This window comes from Eleutherodactylus coqui, chromosome 4 (genome assembly GCF_035609145.1).
Source record: "Eleutherodactylus coqui strain aEleCoq1 chromosome 4, aEleCoq1.hap1, whole genome shotgun sequence".
NCBI classification, from domain to species: domain Eukaryota; kingdom Metazoa; phylum Chordata; class Amphibia; order Anura; family Eleutherodactylidae; genus Eleutherodactylus; species Eleutherodactylus coqui.
In genome coordinates, this window is record NC_089840.1 from 83,872,518 (window position 1) to 83,890,933 (window position 18,416).

The window sequence follows — 18,416 nt, forward strand, 5'->3', positions numbered from 1 at the left end:
GTGCTCCTGTGACGTGGCTCAAGTATTGATGTATCTAAATAAATGCTACTTTTGATTGTCCAATTACTTTTGGTAGGAGAGTGTATGAGGACATTAAGGACAGTTCTTCAGCAGAAGCTTAAGGACATGGCAAACACGTCTGCATATATTAAATTGTGAATGACAGCGAATGCTGCAGAGAACGCAAAAAGTATTTGAACCACCTAAGGAAATAACTAGATGACAAGGTGATTATTCATACATCTTGTAAAATTTTGCCCGTTTTACTTCCGCCAGGAGTAAAAATGGCCGCTGTATGCTCCTGGTGCTGAGCACTTGCTAATCACTGAGACGTTTCCCCGCACCGGAAGTGTCCGCCAGGAAACGTGCATCGGGGTTCAAAGTTCCTGTGACATAAAGTTCCACCGTGCTCAGACCGCTACATGGCCGGGCACCTTTCACTATGATCCCGATCCCGCTGGTCGTGGTGGTGCTCGGAGGATGGTGCGCGTTATATCTGGCTGACACGTTCCTGACGGTGAGAGGACACGGGGATGGGCCTAGTATACACAGCAGGAAGGGGGGGAAGTCACGTGGTTATATTAGTGCTAGGCAGGCATGCCCAGGGAAGAGCACACTTAACTGGCCATACACATTACTGCTGGGTCTGCCACATGTCCAGTGGCTACAGGACCCTCAGCTGGTGAGGACACTTGTGGTCCTCTGACACAGGCCGCTTATCGAGCATGAGCATTCCTACGAACGCGCATTCGCCTGACAATCCGGTGGACAGCGGCGAACGAGCAAGCGCTTCTTTGTCGGCTGATCGGCTCGCTGCTTGGCTGCATGTCTCCCCCTATAAACGGGGAAGTGTGCCGCCGATCAACGACCGCTGTCCGGGGACGAAAAATCGCGTTAACAATCGGTTGTCCCTACAGGGTAAATAATCAGCCCGTGCGCACTGATGTAACGAGCGCCGACCGACCTGCTCATTATCGGTCGGTGGTCGTTAGCACATTCACATTTTCTGCCCTTGGACAAGGACCATTTGGATTAATGTTTCCAATTTGCGCCATTTTTCTGGGCGATCAGCTGTGCCAGTGTTGTCTGCAGTGACAGACGCTTAGCTCTTCTCCTGCAATAAGATGTAGAAAGGCAGTTTGTCAGGATAAAAACGTTTTCATCAAACCATTGTAGCGATTCTAACTTTGGCGCTTCCACAAATCCGTTGTCAGGGGAGCAAGTTGTACTTCTCCTGTAGCGTGTCAGCCAGTGCCCGGGCGACAATGTACAGACAACCTCGGCGAGCGTCGCTGTTTGATAGTGGCTTTCAGTTGTGTGTAAAGGTGTGATCACACATCGCGGCCGCGTTCACAGGCCGCGTACAAGTGAATGGGGTTGTAGCAAACTCTGCTCACTGGGGGTTGGTTCACACGGTGGGATTATCGGGGAATTTTTTGTGTGAATTTCCCCTTTAAAAACCTCTTTCTTTGTGATGCGGTTTTTGGCGCGGATCCGAACTTGGATTTAGCCCTGTCAATAGACAAAAACCACGTGCGGAAATGTGATGTACTGCGCTGCAATTCCGCATGCGGATTTTACCCATTGACGGGGCTAAATCCACGCATCGATACGTATTCGAAAGATGCCTTTTTTAGAGGTGGAAAATTCTCTGGTGACTTCTGCCATATGAGTCTGCTCTAAGGCCGGCTTCACACGAGCAGACGTGTATTTGCGCATGCTTGAGCGCTGCATTTTTGCACATGCATTTTTGTACTTTACTGCAGTTTTTGGCCCTGCAGGGCATGTTCATTTGTGCGCGGCATAAAGCTGCACCGATTGAAATGGCTATTTAGTTTCAGATGTGGTTTTTTTTCCAGCGCAATCATGCAGTGTTTCACGTATCTTCTCGTCTATTACGCACAGATTTGTGCACCCCCCACCCCCATTGACTTCTAAGTGGCCTTTTTTTGTGTGTGACCAAAATGCACGTGCGAAATACAGAAATGTGAAGAAATTCATTGAAATCAATGGGATTTCGTTTGGATTCAGACGAACATATATCGGCTGGGTTTTCACGCCTGACCGATATACGTCGTCTCTCTCTGCAGGGGGGGGAGGCTGGAAGAGCCAGGAGCAGGAACTGAGCTCCCGCCCCCTCTCTGCCTCCTCTCCACCCCTCTGCACTGTTTGCAACTGTCTTTCATTGCAAATAGTGCAGAGGGGCAGAGAGAGGGCGGGAGCTCAGTTCCTGCTCCTGGCTCTTCCATCCTCCCCCCCCCCCCCCCCCCCCCTGCAGATGAGGACACCGTATATCGACTCGGCGTGAAAACGGAGCCGATATACGGTCGTCTGAATCCACCCTTCAACTGTGGATTTGAGTCATGATGAGGATTTTAACATTTGCAGCACGACCCATCTCTTGTGGAAAAGTATCAGCAAATACAATTCCCGGCTAAATCCGCTCCAAATTTGCAAGAAAATCTTGTCCAGATTTCAGTGCAGATTTGTTAACGTGAAAAAACGCGGAAATGTTCCCGTTGTGTGCAAAACTTACCTAAATCCACATTGAAACCAACTTGTGGATTTTCACTCTGGAATTCATGCATTGAAGTGAATGAAATTTGTGGTGAAAATCCGTGATGTGTTCCGCACGGGAGTTGGAGATTACATTGTATTCTGCTGACAGCACCTGTGAGAACAATGGAGCTCTGTGCAGAGCTCAGACCACATACTGTGCTCTGAGAACAGCTCCTGGAGGAGGTTCTTTTACACGCAAATGAAGCTGATACTAATCTATAGTGTATTGTGTGTAACTGAATGTATTACTACAATAGACATCAGTATGGAAAATAAGTGCAACTCACTCTGAGGTTATTTGTCCATTTTATAGATGAAACTAGTTTTTCTTTTCCCCCCATAGTCTTCGAAGGCGTACAAGAGCACATATGAAGAATGGCTTTCTACCCACGGACTCAGCATCTCGCCCTTCCACATCCGCTGGCAAACCACAATCTTTAACCGTCTATTTTATAAGTGGGGAAGATGGAAGCCATACTTCTTATATATATGGTAAGTATTTGTATAAGTAGCACCTCTCGTCTTTTAACCCCTTAACGACTGCCCATACACCTTTTTGCAGCAGCTGTTTGGGGGCCTTATTCTGATGCAATCACCTTTTTATGGTGCTGCATGAGAAGTCTGGCACGGGTCTAGCGTACCAGGGGAGCCGGTGTTCGGCTGTTGGATGACAGCCTGGTACTTGCTCAAACAGTGGGGACCAGAGAAATTGCCGATCCACGCTGTTGACCGGTTTACATACCGCTGTCTATGCAACCATGGCATATAGAGGGTTGACAGAGGCGTGCAATGTGACTGCTGGGTCCTGATGGGTTGCTATGGCACCTGGAAGCTTGAACATGGCTTCCAGGTCTGCTAGCTATGGTGGCCTGCTATTTGGCAATAGATGTGACCATTATCATCATTGAACTGGCCCAGCAATCAGCTTGAGGGTGCGGGCATACGAGCGTAGGCGTATTTACGTTCGCACGAGCGCAACGAAAATCGCCCGAGCGCAACGTATAATCGCCCGAGAGAACGTTTTTCACCGATCACGACCAGAGCTGGAAAGCTTTTCGGCCATCAAATATGCGTTGGCGCGTATTTCGGTCGCATATGTTCCGTTTTTTTTTTCGGGTTGCCGTTTTTACGCGCCGTAAAATCGCCCATGTGAACGAATACATTCGAAACCATTGCCTCAGATGGTCACGTATATACGTTTGGTCGCAAAAACGCGCCGTTTATGCGCTCGTCTGGCCGCACCCTTAGCCTGGGGTCACACGGGACAGAATGGCCGCACTTTAAAAAAAAAAAAAAATGCGAGAATTCTGCTGGAAAAGAGCAGCTTCAAAACCCCGGGCCTTTAGACGCAGGTTTTGTAGCGGTTTCACCATCAGCTTTCTGCTGTGGCCATATCTTCCCATAGAGAGGAAAGAGGCCGCTGCAGAAATGAAAAAAGAATTGACATGCAGTATCTTTGTTTTCTGCGCCGCATGTCCGTTTCCACGTGGCTTGGCCGCAGTGTGTCGACGAGATTTTTGGAAAATCTTGTCCACTTTGCTGGCTAATCCCGGGATTAGGAGTCACAGACGAAATTCCGCTACAATTCGGCCCCAGTTTCCGCAGCATGGGACCCCTTAGGAATCCCATCAATGAATAGATTGTGCTGAAGGAAGCTGCAGGGTACCCCACATGGAGCACTTGGACACCCGGTCAGGAAGAAAAGCCTGGTAGACTGCACTTTTCGGCACAGAATGGTGCCAATGGATGGGAAATCTGGTTTTAGTAAGAGACTATGTGCCAGTGCTAGAGCTTGGCATGTATCCTGGGCTAACTACATATCCTTCCTCCTACACTGCAGGTTCAGCTTGGGCATGGTGTTTGGCATCTTCGCCATGTTTGGATCCATGATTCTACTGGGGAGGACGCTGGTGCAGACTTTAAATCAGATGATGGCAGATACCCCAGGGTCTCCAAATGGTCGCATGCTCCAAGTCGTGGTCAGTACTGATTAAATCCATTAAAGGGAACCTGTCATCAAGTTTTTACAATGCAGTCTACGATAAACCTTTTAACAGCGCTGCAAGTGAGATTTCCTTATCAGTAATTAGTATTGTAATACGTGCCCGCTGCCTTTATAATCTGCTCTTGCAGTTTTCCCCGCACTCTACTAAAATGAGCTGAAGAGAGTCAGATTTTCTGGCCAACTCCTCGCCAGGCACACCTCTGTTCTTGATTGGCATGCATACTGATTTCTTGTCTTCACTGTAATCCAGTGCAGACGCCATAGCAAGCCTGCCCACCTCAGCTCTCTCTTACTTGCTGAGACATCAGCAGTGTACTGCGCATGCGCCTTTAGGATCGCTACTTCCACAGTCATCTGAGTCAAGCAGTGGCAGTACTGGTTCTCAAAGCACAGGCGCCGTACACTGCTGAAGTTACAGCTAGCAACGGAGGGCTAAGGTTTAGCGGGCAGGGTTTGTTATGGCGCCTGCGCAGGATTACAGCGAAGAAGAGGAATGAGTATACATCCCATTCAAGAACAGGGGCATCCCTGGTGCAGCACTAAGGAAAAAGTCGGACTCTTTTCTGCAAAGTCGGACACTTTTCTGCAAAGTTGGACTCTTTTTCAGCTCATTAGAATGCTACATGGGAAAACTTCAAAAGCAGTTTGTAAAGGTACCGGGGCACGGATTACAAAACCAAATGGCGATAAGGAAATCTCATTAGCAGCGCTGTTAAAGGTTTATCATGGATTGCATTGTAAAAACTTGATGATAGGTTCTCTAATTTCTAAGTAACCTACAAATGTTTGCTAGATCTAGTATCGCTGAAAGGGAACCTATCACCAGGTTTCACCTTGTTACACCTTTTCCAGCACATTTGCAGTCATAAAAACACTTTTCCAAACATGTATTTGTTAGTAAACATTAGTCCTGCATATCTTAGGAATAGTCCTTTTTAAAAATCCTGCACCTTATGCTAATGAGGTCTTAACGGTCCAGCGGACATACTTGGACCATGCTAACCGTAAGAAAAATTCTTTGTAACCCAGCCCCTCTGCCTTCAATGTGGATGAAGTCCCCTATGTTCTCCACAAGCCGGTCCCAATGTCATGTATTGTTCGTAAGATATGCATGAGTAGTGGTCAATAATAAATACATGTTTGGAAGGGTGACCTCATGACTGCAGGTAAGCTGGGAATGTTTTAGTGGGATGAAACATGGTGACAGCTTCCTTTTAATTATTTTGTGTTTGGTGGCATTAGCCCAGATTTTCATATATATGGTTAAAGAAGCACTCTGTTTTTTTTTTCTTTTTTAGAATTTCATCACAATGTCCGTGACCTCCGCTGCAAAGAACCCAGTTCTGTAGTTCGTCCCCTCCAGGCTATATATCCTGACTGCATTTTTTTTCCCGGCCTCCAGGTCACATGACCAGCACTGACAACGCTCTGTGCCCTGCAGTTAAAGCGACCATCCGGTCCACAGCAAAAACTTCACTACATGTGCAGAATGAATAGATAACCCATCTGGTTCCATCTTTTCTGCTATTGCTGACTCATCCCATTCCCAGTAAACTCTTCATGTATGTAAAATGGCAGACAGATACTCAGACTTCCCTATGTACAGTGCACTTTAGGAGTCTGAGACACTCCCCCCTGCTTTCGGGCGGATCAGTGGTGATGATGTCAACACTGTGTCCATCCTCTATTTTTCCCCACAGATCCTTTGCCCTGAGATCACTGGGGAGTGTCTCCGACTACCGAAGTACACTGTGTAGATCACTGGGGAGTGTCACCGACTACCGAAGTACACTGTGTAGATCACTGGGGAGTGTCACCGACTACCGAAGTACACTGTGTAGATCACTGGGGAGTGTCTCCGACTACCAAAGTACACTGTGTAGATCACTGGGGAGTGTCTCCGACTACCAAAGTACACTGTGTAGATCACTGGGGAGTGTCTCCGACTACCAAAGTACACTGTGTAGATCACTGGGGAGTGTCTCCGACTACCAAATTACACTGTGTAGATCACTGGGGGGTGTCTCCGACTACCAAAGTACACTGTGTAGAGGGTAGTCTGATAATATGGCTGCCGTTTTACTTGCATGAAGAAAGTGCTGGAAATGGGTTGAACTGCAGAAGCAACATTGAAAACGGTACAGCAAGTATGTTATCTATAGATTATGTATGTATAGTGAGGGTCACTTTAATAGTGCAGATTTATGACAAGTGTCATAAAGAAAAACTTCCTTTCTCGCCCACAGCAACCAATCACAGTGCAGCTTTCATTTTAAAGGGCAAAAAAAACCAAAATAAAAGCTGTGCTGTGATTGGTTGCTCCAAGCAAGAAAGACTGTTTCCTTTATGACGCTTGTCCTTAATCTGCCCCATTAACTGCAGGGCACAGAGTGTTGTCAGAGTACTGGTCATCTGACCTGGAGGCTGGAAGAAAAGTGCAGAATACACAGCCTGGAGGGGACGAGTTACAGAACGACATCCTTGACAGCAGAGGTCACTATTACTGGGATAGATTTCTCATAGACAAAAATGAAAGAGCTTCTTGTAAAGCTGCTGCTTATCAGTGACATTTCTAGAGCATTATGTGACATTTCACAAGTCTCCTCTTACTACTAGTCTTAGTGTTGCTCTGCTTTTCTAAGGTCTATTTTCTGGCTCTACTTCAGTCATTTCCCTCAGTAAGTCACTATTGTTCGTCTCCAAATCTGACCCCTAAAGTCTTCTGGCCTTCTAAACTTTGCATGGAGTTAAATGTCAGCTCTCACATGATGCATGTGTCATGTAGAATATATACATGAGCCGCAGAGACAGCGTAGACAGAGCTAAGATACAGTAAAGGTTAAACCTAAAGAAAACCACTCGTTCACCGCGACGTCCTTCTGCATTTCTACTATTCTTTATAACACAAAGAATGGGTATATCTTTTATCCCCCCACGTCGTCTATCCCTCCCAAAGACCAATAGATTGGATGGTATTAAAAACCAACCCCACTAGCTCAGACAGCAATTTCCAGGAAGCAAGAGAAACCCCTATCTCTTTAATAAACCCCTGGGTCATTCTAGGACAAAAATCGTCTAATGGGTAAAGACCTGTTGTCTTGGATTTTTACGAAACTTTGCACATTTGTTTGTAAATTGAAGGTTTTGTTGCATAATGCACTAGTTTATCTTCGTTCCAACATTTACTGTGTATACTCAAATATTAGCGGGCCCGAGTATAAGCCGAGTCAATAAATTTTACCACAAAAAATTGGTAAAACTCATTGACTCAAGTATAAGCTGAGCTATACTCCAGTATATAGTAGGTTTAAAAAAAAAAACCACTCACCTATCAGCCGGGGTCTGTGTCCCCGGCACAATGCTCTCCCTGGCGGTGCGGCCAGCTGCTGCAGTCTTCACCCCGCGTTCTTCTCCCTGGCTTGCTTTTGAAATCCTCTTCGTCAGCGCTGTGATTGGATCGAGCGCCAGACAATCACAGCCGGCGCTTGATAAACCAATCACAGCCATTCAGAATGACATCACTGAATGGCTGTGATTGGTTTGTCCAGCGCCGGCTGTAATTGTCTGGCGCTCGATCCAATCACAGCGCTGACAAAGGGGATTTCAAAAGCAAGCCAGGGAGAAGACTGCAGCAAAGCCGCACCGCCGGGGACACAGACTCCGGCCGATAGGTGAGTATTGAGTGTTTTTTGGGTTTTTTTTAACCTCACTTGAGTATAAGCCGAGGGGGGCTTTTTCAGCACATTTTTTTGTGCTGAAAAACGTGGCTTATGCTCGAGTATATATGGTATGTATATTTCATTTGTTTCTCTTTTCTCTTCCCTGACTTTGCTAGATTGGGATGGGGCACTCTGTTTTTATACATATACAATCTTCATTATACATCAAGCCGATTGGATATCTGCAGATTAAAGGGGTCTTCCTGGATGTTAAAAGAAATTCTAAAGGGTTAAAATTAAGAGAAATTGAATATTTACCTATCCTAGCGCCTCCCTGTCCAGCTCTGCAGCCCCGCTCATTGTGCACATCACCGCTCAACCACCCACAGAATGTAATAATATAACAAAACAGATAATTCATACAACATAGCAAAAATGGTAATACATAAGCAATCCTCTGCTACTATCATGTCGACGTTTCTCCGGTCCCCTGCCGGTCTCTGGTTACCAGGCTTGTAGCCATGACTTGTCGACACCATTGATGCGGCCTCTGATTAACCATGATATTGCTGGAGCTAGGTGAACCAAGACCAGCGGAGGACCACAGAAGCTTTGACGCACGGTGAGTATTATGTTTTTTGCTATTTTTTTTACACTGATCAGCTATGTACTAAGCATTTTATAGTGTTAGATCACCCCTTTTAATGTTTTGCTTTTTATTTTCTAAGGGCTCATGCACACGGGTGGATTTTTGCTGCGGAATCCGCACCGAGTGTTTGCTCGCAGATTCCGCAGGAATGTCCATCTTTAGCATACAGTGGGAAAGTGATTTTTCTTGTATACAAGCAGAAACCAGTTGCGGTTTTCGCTCACGGATGAAAAATAACAGCATGATTTATTTTAGAGCTTTCATTAAAGTCAATGGAAGCCGTCCGATCCGCGGCCCTTCCACAATCACCATTGCGGAAGGCTGCGGAATCCGCATTATCGCCCAGTGACGGCACGGAGAAATCTGTACTACGCATATGCGCTGCGGCCCGTCCGCAGTACAGAAGAAAAGAAAGCGCAGGTAAGCAGGGTCGCCGGCACGTATTCCATGCGGGATTCCCCACGCGGAAACAGTGTGTGCCCGTGTGCAGGTAGCCTAAGTTTGGTGAGCAACTACTGTAGATTTATCTAAATCAAAGGGGTTGTACCACAATTGCAAGTTATCCCCTATCCACCGCTAGGATCCCTGTCAATCTTGAGACTGGGACTCCGGTGTCCTGCTCTGTTTGTAGCTGCAGGGGTTGATTAACCCACCCCACCACCTTCCTGCAGGGACGTCGCTGTGGAGCACTGCCCGACCATGCACAAGAGAGCTCCAATGTCGGACCTCTCTCCTGCATGGTGTTAGAAACCTGCATTGAACCTCGGCCGACATAGCTATGCAGGGAAAACTCAATGTTGTACGCGGTCTGACACTGGATTGGAAAGGGTTAATCCCGACATGGGAACAAAATACAGTCCTTTAGACGAAAGTATAATTTGATTATTGATAAGACTTTAGTAAAACACTGAACCGGATGGGGTCTGCTTTTGGGTTGGACTGGTCGTGCTTGGATTTCAGAATCTTTTTTTGCTCACCCGGTATTCCATTTTTTTGGTGCTTTTTGTGCTTACAGTCATGTTTTGTGCTCCGGGGACCTGTGGCTCTGGGTTTCCAGGCACACACTGCTGGTGGTGTGTTGATTTGGCTGGCTGGCGGTGTGGAGTTCTCCAGCCAGCCAATCACCACCGGTCTGCTGTGTACAATGACCAGCACCCCCTTACAAGACGTTATCGCCATCAGATGAGCTGAAGCTGACATTCTTATTTGTAGATCCACTTTTGTGAATTCTTGGGGCCAACCACCATAGTCATTCCTTATAATGCCAGATATAGAACATATTTGTATTTTAGTCATGTAGGTCTCTGTTGACTTTGGGCTTTTAAAGTTTTGGTGATAGCTTTTTCCTATTTTGCTTACATTTTCTTGCAAGTTCTATAAATCAGACAGATGTGTAGAAACCTAACTTTTGGAGGTTTGTAAGGACGAAATGGAGACTTAAAGAGGTTGTGTGGAGAGACGCGCTGTACTTATCCCAGTCCACTCCAGGTCCAGCGTTGCCATCTCCTCCACTTCTGGATCCTACACTGGGTTTTGTGGTATGGGTTCCCGTTGTTGGCGACACTGTCATCTCGGGGCTGTACGGGAAAACAACGGTGCTACTAAAGCAAGAGAAGACAGACCTAAGAGCTCAAGGTAGACCATAGCTTTAATGGGCAAGGCGGTTTAATAAGATGTGTAACCGTGTGGGTTTACAAGTGACCGGAGGAAGCTATTATTGTGATACCAAAATGTCTTGCCCATAAAAGCTGCTGTCTACCTTGAGCCCCCGGGTTTGTCTTCACTTAGGGTCCTTCTAGACGAGACGATTTATGATTGGAACGAGCGATTAATCATCATTGACTCATTCACTTATCATTCGGTTTAAGCACTAATTATTCAGTCCCTCTCATTTACTAATACAGCAATTATGAAAAACTAGACAAGTCAACGATGACTCTGCCAATCTAAACAGTCAACACGGAAGCGAACAAGCTAGCGGTGTTGTCACTCGCTCGATTAGATGAGAATCTGCTTATCTAAAATGACCAAGAGGGCTCCTGCACACTGGTGAGAGCGATATCGGGGTGTGATTCACAGCCCTATATCTCCCTCGCAATGCTTCTAAAAAGCCCTGGATGTGAGGCATTTTCACATGAAACCAGCCTTGCATCATTGCGGAGCTGAAGAATTTCCCCATAGCAAGGAGAAAGAGGAAGGGTGGGCTACAGGGCTCTCCTAGAGATCTACCGATATTTGGAGAGATAGGCAGGCAGGCTAGAGGGCGGCTTCTCAAGGAGGGTGGGGCTAGAGGGGGTTCTCAAAGTGATTCCTCTCTAGCCAAGAGAGGGGGCCGGGCTAGAGGACAGATCCTTTAGCCCGCCCCTCTGTTGGCTAGAGCAGAATCACTGAGAACCCCCTCTATCTTCGCCTCCACTCTCGTGGAAGCCCTGGGAAAGCCATCTAACTCAGCCCCCTATCTCTTCAAATATAGGGAGATCTCTAGGAGAGCCCTTGTAGCTCCTTGTTCTGCTCGCTATGGGGTATTCCTTCAGCCCCACAGGTTGTTTCGCGATCTTCTCCCATTTATTTCAGTGGGGCTTGCCGGACCCTGGATGATATCGCTAGCAGAAAGAACATGCTGCGATTTGTTTTCTGCATCACAACATGGAGCTTTGCAAGAAAACATCGCAGATGTGAATGAACCCAATCAAAATTCATATTTGTGCGTCTCACAACGCACAAACCTCGCACAATTTTATCGCCAGTGAGCAGGAGCCCTAAGTTATGGAAATAAGCTGGTCTCCTTCAATGACCTACCCGATAATGAGCAGTTCGGGGCGGAGATGAAGGTGCTGGCACCGCTGAATGGATTGGGGTAGGCATACCTCTCCGTATAACCCTTTTATAGCACCACTTTGTATTCCGTCCTAATGATGAATAGTAGTAATGAATGATGACGGTATTTTCCCTTTAGTGGCAGCATGTAGTAATAGGCACGATTACTGGACTACATGGGATGCATGCAATAAACAGAGAATGAGCTCTGGGGATTTTACGGGGTGGGGAGCTGAAACTTTGTACTGTGCATATCAGGAACTATTTTTGTATTTTTAGGGTATTTTTTTCACTTAATTATTTTCTCTTACAAAGTTGCCCAGCCCTTTTAATCCTAAAATCCATGTAATGATATGAGTGCAGCTGCTGCTACTCTCTATGTGGGGCTCATGCCTTGTGTCTGTGACAGGTGCCCGGTGTGAACCTGCCCATCAGCCAGCTGACATACTTCTTCTCGGCGATCCTCATCAGTGGCATCATACATGAGGTCGGGCACGGAGTGGCAGCCGTCAGGTAATCTGATCTTCTTATGTCTGGCAGACTTGAAGCTGCATTTTGTATTCGCATGAATATTTAAAGGGACAGCGAGTATGAAATAATTTATAGTGCAGCGGGACCTGCTGTGTAACCGCCGTCTCCTCCATTTATCCTAATTAGCATTTATACTTGGACATTTCTGTAATATGCGGCTTGTCTTACGGGATGTCGGATGGAGACTGCAGTACATAGCGGACTATCCCACGGGAAGTCATGTAACGCACCTCTTTATGCAGGAGGAGGGGGCTGCCTCAGTGTTAGGTGGGAAATATAGGGGTTCTCCTATCAAGGCAAGCACTTTTGGAAATGATCAGCAGCTGCCAATGTCATCGCCATGCTGTAGGTGGCAGTACAGTTCAGATCTGTAGTAGTCAATGATGCCCATTGATGGAAAAACTTTTTAACGCCAGCTTCACGTAAACGTATTTTTGTGCGCCTAAGCCCTGCTTTTTTGCGAAGTGAACGATGTTTTTTTGCACGTGCATTGGCGTATTTTACTGTACTTTTTGTCTGTTCAATTGCTCGTGGCAAACAGACGCACCGATTTGAAATAGCTAATTAGTCTTAATAAGTTCCAGATGTGTTATTTTTCCAGCGGAGTTATGCCGTATTTCACCACACATCTCCTTACATATTGTACATGCCTTTGCACACACCCCCCATTGACTTCTTGGGGAACTTTTGGTGCACAAAAGCACATAATGAATGTTCCTTTTTTTTTTGGTGAACGAAATGGGCATTCAAAATATGGAAATTAATGGATTCTATTCTTTGCATGTTGCATGCCCAAATACACGGGCGTGAAGCCAGCGTAAGGGATTATATATATGCGTGGAATTCCTGTCTGTATGCTGTGCAGACTTTCGGCCGCTTGCCAGATTCTGCACGCGGGAGCTTGCAGCGGAATCCAGCCCTGATAGCAGCCGGCGTCCACGCGTACCTGTCTTTTCTGTTCTTCATCCGTACTGCGGATGGTCTAGGCAAGCCACTGTCGGATATGCGCAGTTCAGTTTTGTTTTTTTTTCTCTTTAAATGTTTATTTTTCCCGTACCATCGCTTGGCAATGACACGGAAGCCGCGACCTGTCCGCAATGTCAATTGCGGACGGGTCGCAGGTCGAACAGCTTCTGTGAGTGTGCAGGAATAATTGATTTCCCATAATATACTACGACCGGTATTTGCTGTGGATCCGGGTTGCGGACGCCCGCCGTCGATGCCACGGCAAAAATCTATTTGCGTGTAGGCGACCTTGCATTGACTCCTGCTTGATTCTTCACACGAATCAGTCGTCTGAATGAAGAAAATCATAGCATGTCCTATTTTGGTCTGTTTTCAGAAACGAGAATAGCCCATTCAGGGTTAAAGATCCTACGAAAATTGGATCACGAATAGATGGTGTCCGACTTCTTTTTTTTTTTTTATTCGATTTTTGCAGTCAGCACATGGGCACACTCATGCAAATAAACCCGTGCAAACAGAGCCTGTAGGTGAGACATTGCATGACAAAACGGGTGTAAAAGGTGAAGTGGAGCAGTTGCCAATGGCAACCAATCACATTGCAGTTCTCAGTTTTTTTCTTATGGGGCAGCCATCTTGCCTGAACTACTGCTTTAGAAAAGAAAATCTTATTGAGAAAGCAACTTGTTGACTTCTGTGCAAGAGCGTTGTGGGCATACTGTGGGCAAAAATCACTGTGCAGGGAGGGAAGGAGGGGAGCTGTGACCATCACCTATTGTCATTTATGGCTCCTGTGTTACCTGTCCCCAGCTTTATAATAAAGATGTAACCTTTCTTATGTTTTTTGGGTTTTTTTTACACTTCAACCATTTCTTCTTTTTCTGCAGCCATGTTATGTATAACGTATTACTGTCACTGTATTAATGTTGATTTTGTATCCACAGGGAAACGGTGCGATTTAATGGCTTTGGCATGTTCATATTTGTGGTGTACCCCGGGGCATTTGTTGATCTTTTCACCACTCACCTCCAGCTGGTTTCACCCGTTCAGCAGTTGCGGATATTTTGCGCAGGTGACTGACCTTCCTCTGTTGTAATAAGTCATTCCTGGCCTCGGGGCTGATGTTACATGCTGTTCTTGGGAGTTAGGACGTGGAATTTAGATTTATAATTGGATGGGACATATTTCACATTCATGCCCCCTCAATGCCATAACTTGGTGTGACAACACAGCAAGTGTCCTCGATGAGAAGAAATTATTAAGGCTCAACAGGTTTTTTTTATACAACTTGGCATGTGGAGTATTTGCTTTCCTCTACACCCACCACACAAGAAGAACATGTAAAGAGATTATAGGGCGAGGGGACACGCATACCGGAATGCCATGAACATTGTAAGGGGAAGTATATTCCATCTGTATTCAGAAACTATGAGAAAAAGTAATATATATATTATAGATTAATATATTATAGATGCAGAGAGAGGAGTATAGCCTCATCTAATCTCTGTAATCGTCTATTCACGAATCACATATAAAAGTGATTTAAAGCATACTTAACGTCTCAGGTGGATTTTCAGAATAAGCAGTCGTGTGTACATGAGGAATAACACATGCCATATACAGGGAAGCAGCAGCTTGGAGGACATTGTAGAGAAGTACTCAGCAGTGTAGGTGTGAATCCAGTAGCTAGGAGACAGGAAATGCTTACTATTAGCTGCAGCACCATCTTTCTGTGTGTCTCTCTGCTTCTCTCTCCTAGCTCCTTTGTCCAATCACCTTTCCATGACTACATGCTGCCCAGAGAAATGTGATCTTTCTCATGCTGTTAGTCCATTTTGTCTACCAAGACAGCTATTAGCAGTTTTCAGATTAAATGAACAGTTTAGGAGGGAGAGGACTAAAACAGCCTAAAAAGTGCAGAAAGAAACATTTTCTCAATAAAAATTTATATATATATATATATATATATATATATATATATATATATATATATATATATATATATACACATATACACACAGTGGGGGAAAAAAGTATTTAGTCAGATACCAATTGTACAAGTTCTCCCACTTATAAAGATGAGAGGCCTGTAATTGACATCATAGGTAGACCTCAACTATGAGAGACAACATGAGAAAACACATCCAGAAAATCACAGTCTGATTTTTAACGAATTTATTTGCAAGTTATGGTGGAAAATAAGTTTTTGGTCAATAACAAAAGTTCATCTCAATACTTTGTTATATATCCTTTATTGGCAATGACAGAGGTCAAACGTTTTCTGTAAGTCCTCACAAGGTTGGCACACACTGTTGCTGGTATGTTGGCCCATTCCTCTATGCAGATCTCCTCAAAAGCAGTGATGTATTGGGGCTGTCACTGGACAACACAGACTTCTACTCCCTCCAAAGGTTTTCTATAGGGTTGAGATCTGGAGACTGAGTAGGCCACTCCAGGACCTTGAAATGCTTCTTACGAAGCCACTCCTTCATTGCCCTGGCGGTGTACTTGGGATCATTGTCATGCTGAAAGACCCAGCCATGTTTCATCTTCAGTGCCCTTGCTGATGGAAGGAGGTTTGCCCTCAAAATCTCATGATACATGACCCCATTTATTCTTTTATGTATACAGATCAGTCGTCCTGGTCCCTTTGAAGAAGCAGCCCCAAAGCATGATGTTGCCAGCCCCATGCTTTACAGTAGGTATGGTGTTCTTTGGATGCAACTCAGCATTCTTTCTCCTCCAAACACTACGAGTTGTGTTTCTGCCAAACAGTACTACTTTGGTTTCATCTGACCAGATGACATTCTCCCAATACTCTTCTGGATCATCCAAATGCTCTCTAGCAAACTTCAGTCGGCCCTGGACATGTACTGGCTTAAGCAGGGGGACACGTCTGGCACTGCAGGATCTGAGTCCCTGGCGGCGTAGTGTGTTACTGATGGTAGCCTTTATGTTGGTCCCAGCTCTCTGCAGGTCATTCACTAGGTTCCCCTGTGTGGTTGTGGGATTTTTGCTCACCCTTCTTGTGATCATTTTGACCCTACGGGGTGAGATCTTGCGTGGAGCCCCAGATCGAGGGAGATTATCAGTGGTCTTGTATCTCTTCCATTCTCTAATTATTGCTCCCACAGTTGATTTCTTCACACCAAGCTGCTTGCCTATTGCAGATTCAGTCTTCCAAGTCTAGTGCAGGGCTACAATTGTGTTTCTGGTGTCCTTCGACGGCTCTTTGGTCTTCACCATAGTGGAGTTTGGAGTGTGACTGCTTGAGGTTGTGGACAGGTGTCTTTTTTATACTGATAACAAGTTCAAACAGGGGCCATTACTACAGGTAATGAGTGGAGGACAGATGAGCCTCTTAAAGAAGAAGTTACAGGTCTGTGAGACCCAGAAATCCTGCTTGTTTGTAGGCGACCAAATACTTATTTTCCACCATAATTTGCAAATAAATTCGTTAAAAATCAGACAATGTGATTTTCTGGATGTGTTTTCTCATGTTGTCTCTCATAGTTGAGGTCTACCTATGATGTCAATTACAGGCCTCTCATCTTTTTAAGTGGGAGAACTTGTACAATTGGTATCTGACTAAATACTTTTTTCCCCCACTGTGTGTGTGTATATATATATATATATATATATATATATAATTACAAAGTTTCCTATTGTTAAACTAGGTTTGCTGAAACAAAAGTGACCATTTAATGGATAGAAGCCATTACTCTGTTACCAGTAATAGAGATGTGGAGGAATGCAAGAAGGACAAAGATCTCCTCCTCTGTGACAGATAGAAATCCATAACATCATTGTATTACCGTGTGCTTCCATATTGGTGGCTTGAAGGCTTGGGAGTTTGCCTTCACATACAGACCCCAGTGTTAAATTCATCGCTCACTGCTTTAATCCAGTTATGCTTGGCTCTTTTTTGTGATGGGGAACTGATCATTCCTGTTTCCTGTCACTGCCGATAAATCGTTTTAAAGGGGTTGTCTCACGCCGAAACGGTTTTTTTTTTTATTCAATAGGCCCCCCATTCGGCGCAAGACAAACCCAATGCATGTGTTAAAAAAAAAAAAAAAAGTTTAGTATTTACCCGAATCCCCACGCTGCGGCGACTTCTTCCTTACCTTACTAAGATGGCCGCCGGGATCTTCACCCACGATGCACCGCGGGTCTTCTCCCATGGTGCACCGTGGGCTCTGTGCGGTCCATTGCCGATTCCAGCCTCCTGATTGGCTGGAATCGGCACACGTGACGGGGCGGAGCTACGAGGACCAGCTCTCCGGCACGAGCGGCCCCATTCACCGCACAGAAGACCGCACAGTGGAAGCGCGTCTAAAATCGCCAGAAGATGGCGATTTTAGACGGATCCATGGCGACAGGGACGCTAGCAATGGAGCAGGTAAGTGAATAACTTCTGTATGGCTCATAATTAATGCACGATGTATATTACAAAGTGCATTAATATGGCCATACAGAAGTATATAACCCCACTTGATTTCATGAGACAACCCCTTTAACCCCTTAATGACATTGCCTATTTTGGCGTTGAGGACCAAGCGATTTTTTGGTATTTTTCCATCTCCATTTTTCAAAAGCCATAACTTTTTTATTTTTCTGTGGACGCGGCCGTATAAGGACTTGTTTTTTGCGTGGTGATCTGTAGTTTTTATCGGTGCCACTTTTGGGTACATAGACTATATCGTAAAATTTTTTTTATTTTTTTTTTAATGATAACAGGGAGAGAAAACGCATCAATTCTGCCATAGATTTTTTTTTTACAGCGTTAATCATGCAGCATAAATGACACACTAAATTTTTTCTGCAGGTCGGTACGGTAACAACGATACCAAAATTGTTATATTTTTTTTAGGTTTTTACACTTTTTTGCAATAAAACCCCCTTTTTTTTGGAAATCTTTTTTTTTTCTCTAAAGCTGCATTCAAAGTCCTGTAACTTTTTTATTTTTCTATGTACGGAGCTCTATGAGGGCTTATTTTTTGCGAGACGAGCTGTAGTTTTTACTGGTACCATTTTGGGGAATGTACAGCTTTTTTGATCACTTGTATTGCATTTTTTGTGAGGCAAAATGCTAAAAATTAGCATTTTGCCTCTGTTTTTTAGCGTTTCTTTTTACGCTTCTTGTCGTACAAAATAAAAAGCGTGTTCAACTTTTTGTACACGTCGTTACGGACGCGTCAATACCCAATATGTGGGGTTTTAATTTTTTTTC

At 45.1% G+C, this 18,416-nt stretch overlaps 1 protein-coding gene across 1 annotated transcript in view; it reads left to right on the forward strand.

Annotated features, from left to right (window-relative positions):
- Positions 1-381: 381 nt before the first annotated feature.
- The window catches only part of MBTPS2 (membrane bound transcription factor peptidase, site 2), a 72,319-nt gene continuing 54,284 nt past the window's right edge, over positions 382-18,416 (forward strand). Inside the window, exons 1-5 of the mRNA XM_066599794.1 lie at positions 382-517; positions 2,903-3,051; positions 4,400-4,538; positions 12,099-12,202; positions 14,128-14,255. Of these exons, the coding sequence (XP_066455891.1) occupies positions 443-517; positions 2,903-3,051; positions 4,400-4,538; positions 12,099-12,202; positions 14,128-14,255 (595 nt within the window). The 5' untranslated portion in view covers positions 382-442. The remainder of the gene's footprint in view (positions 518-2,902; positions 3,052-4,399; positions 4,539-12,098; positions 12,203-14,127; positions 14,256-18,416) is intronic.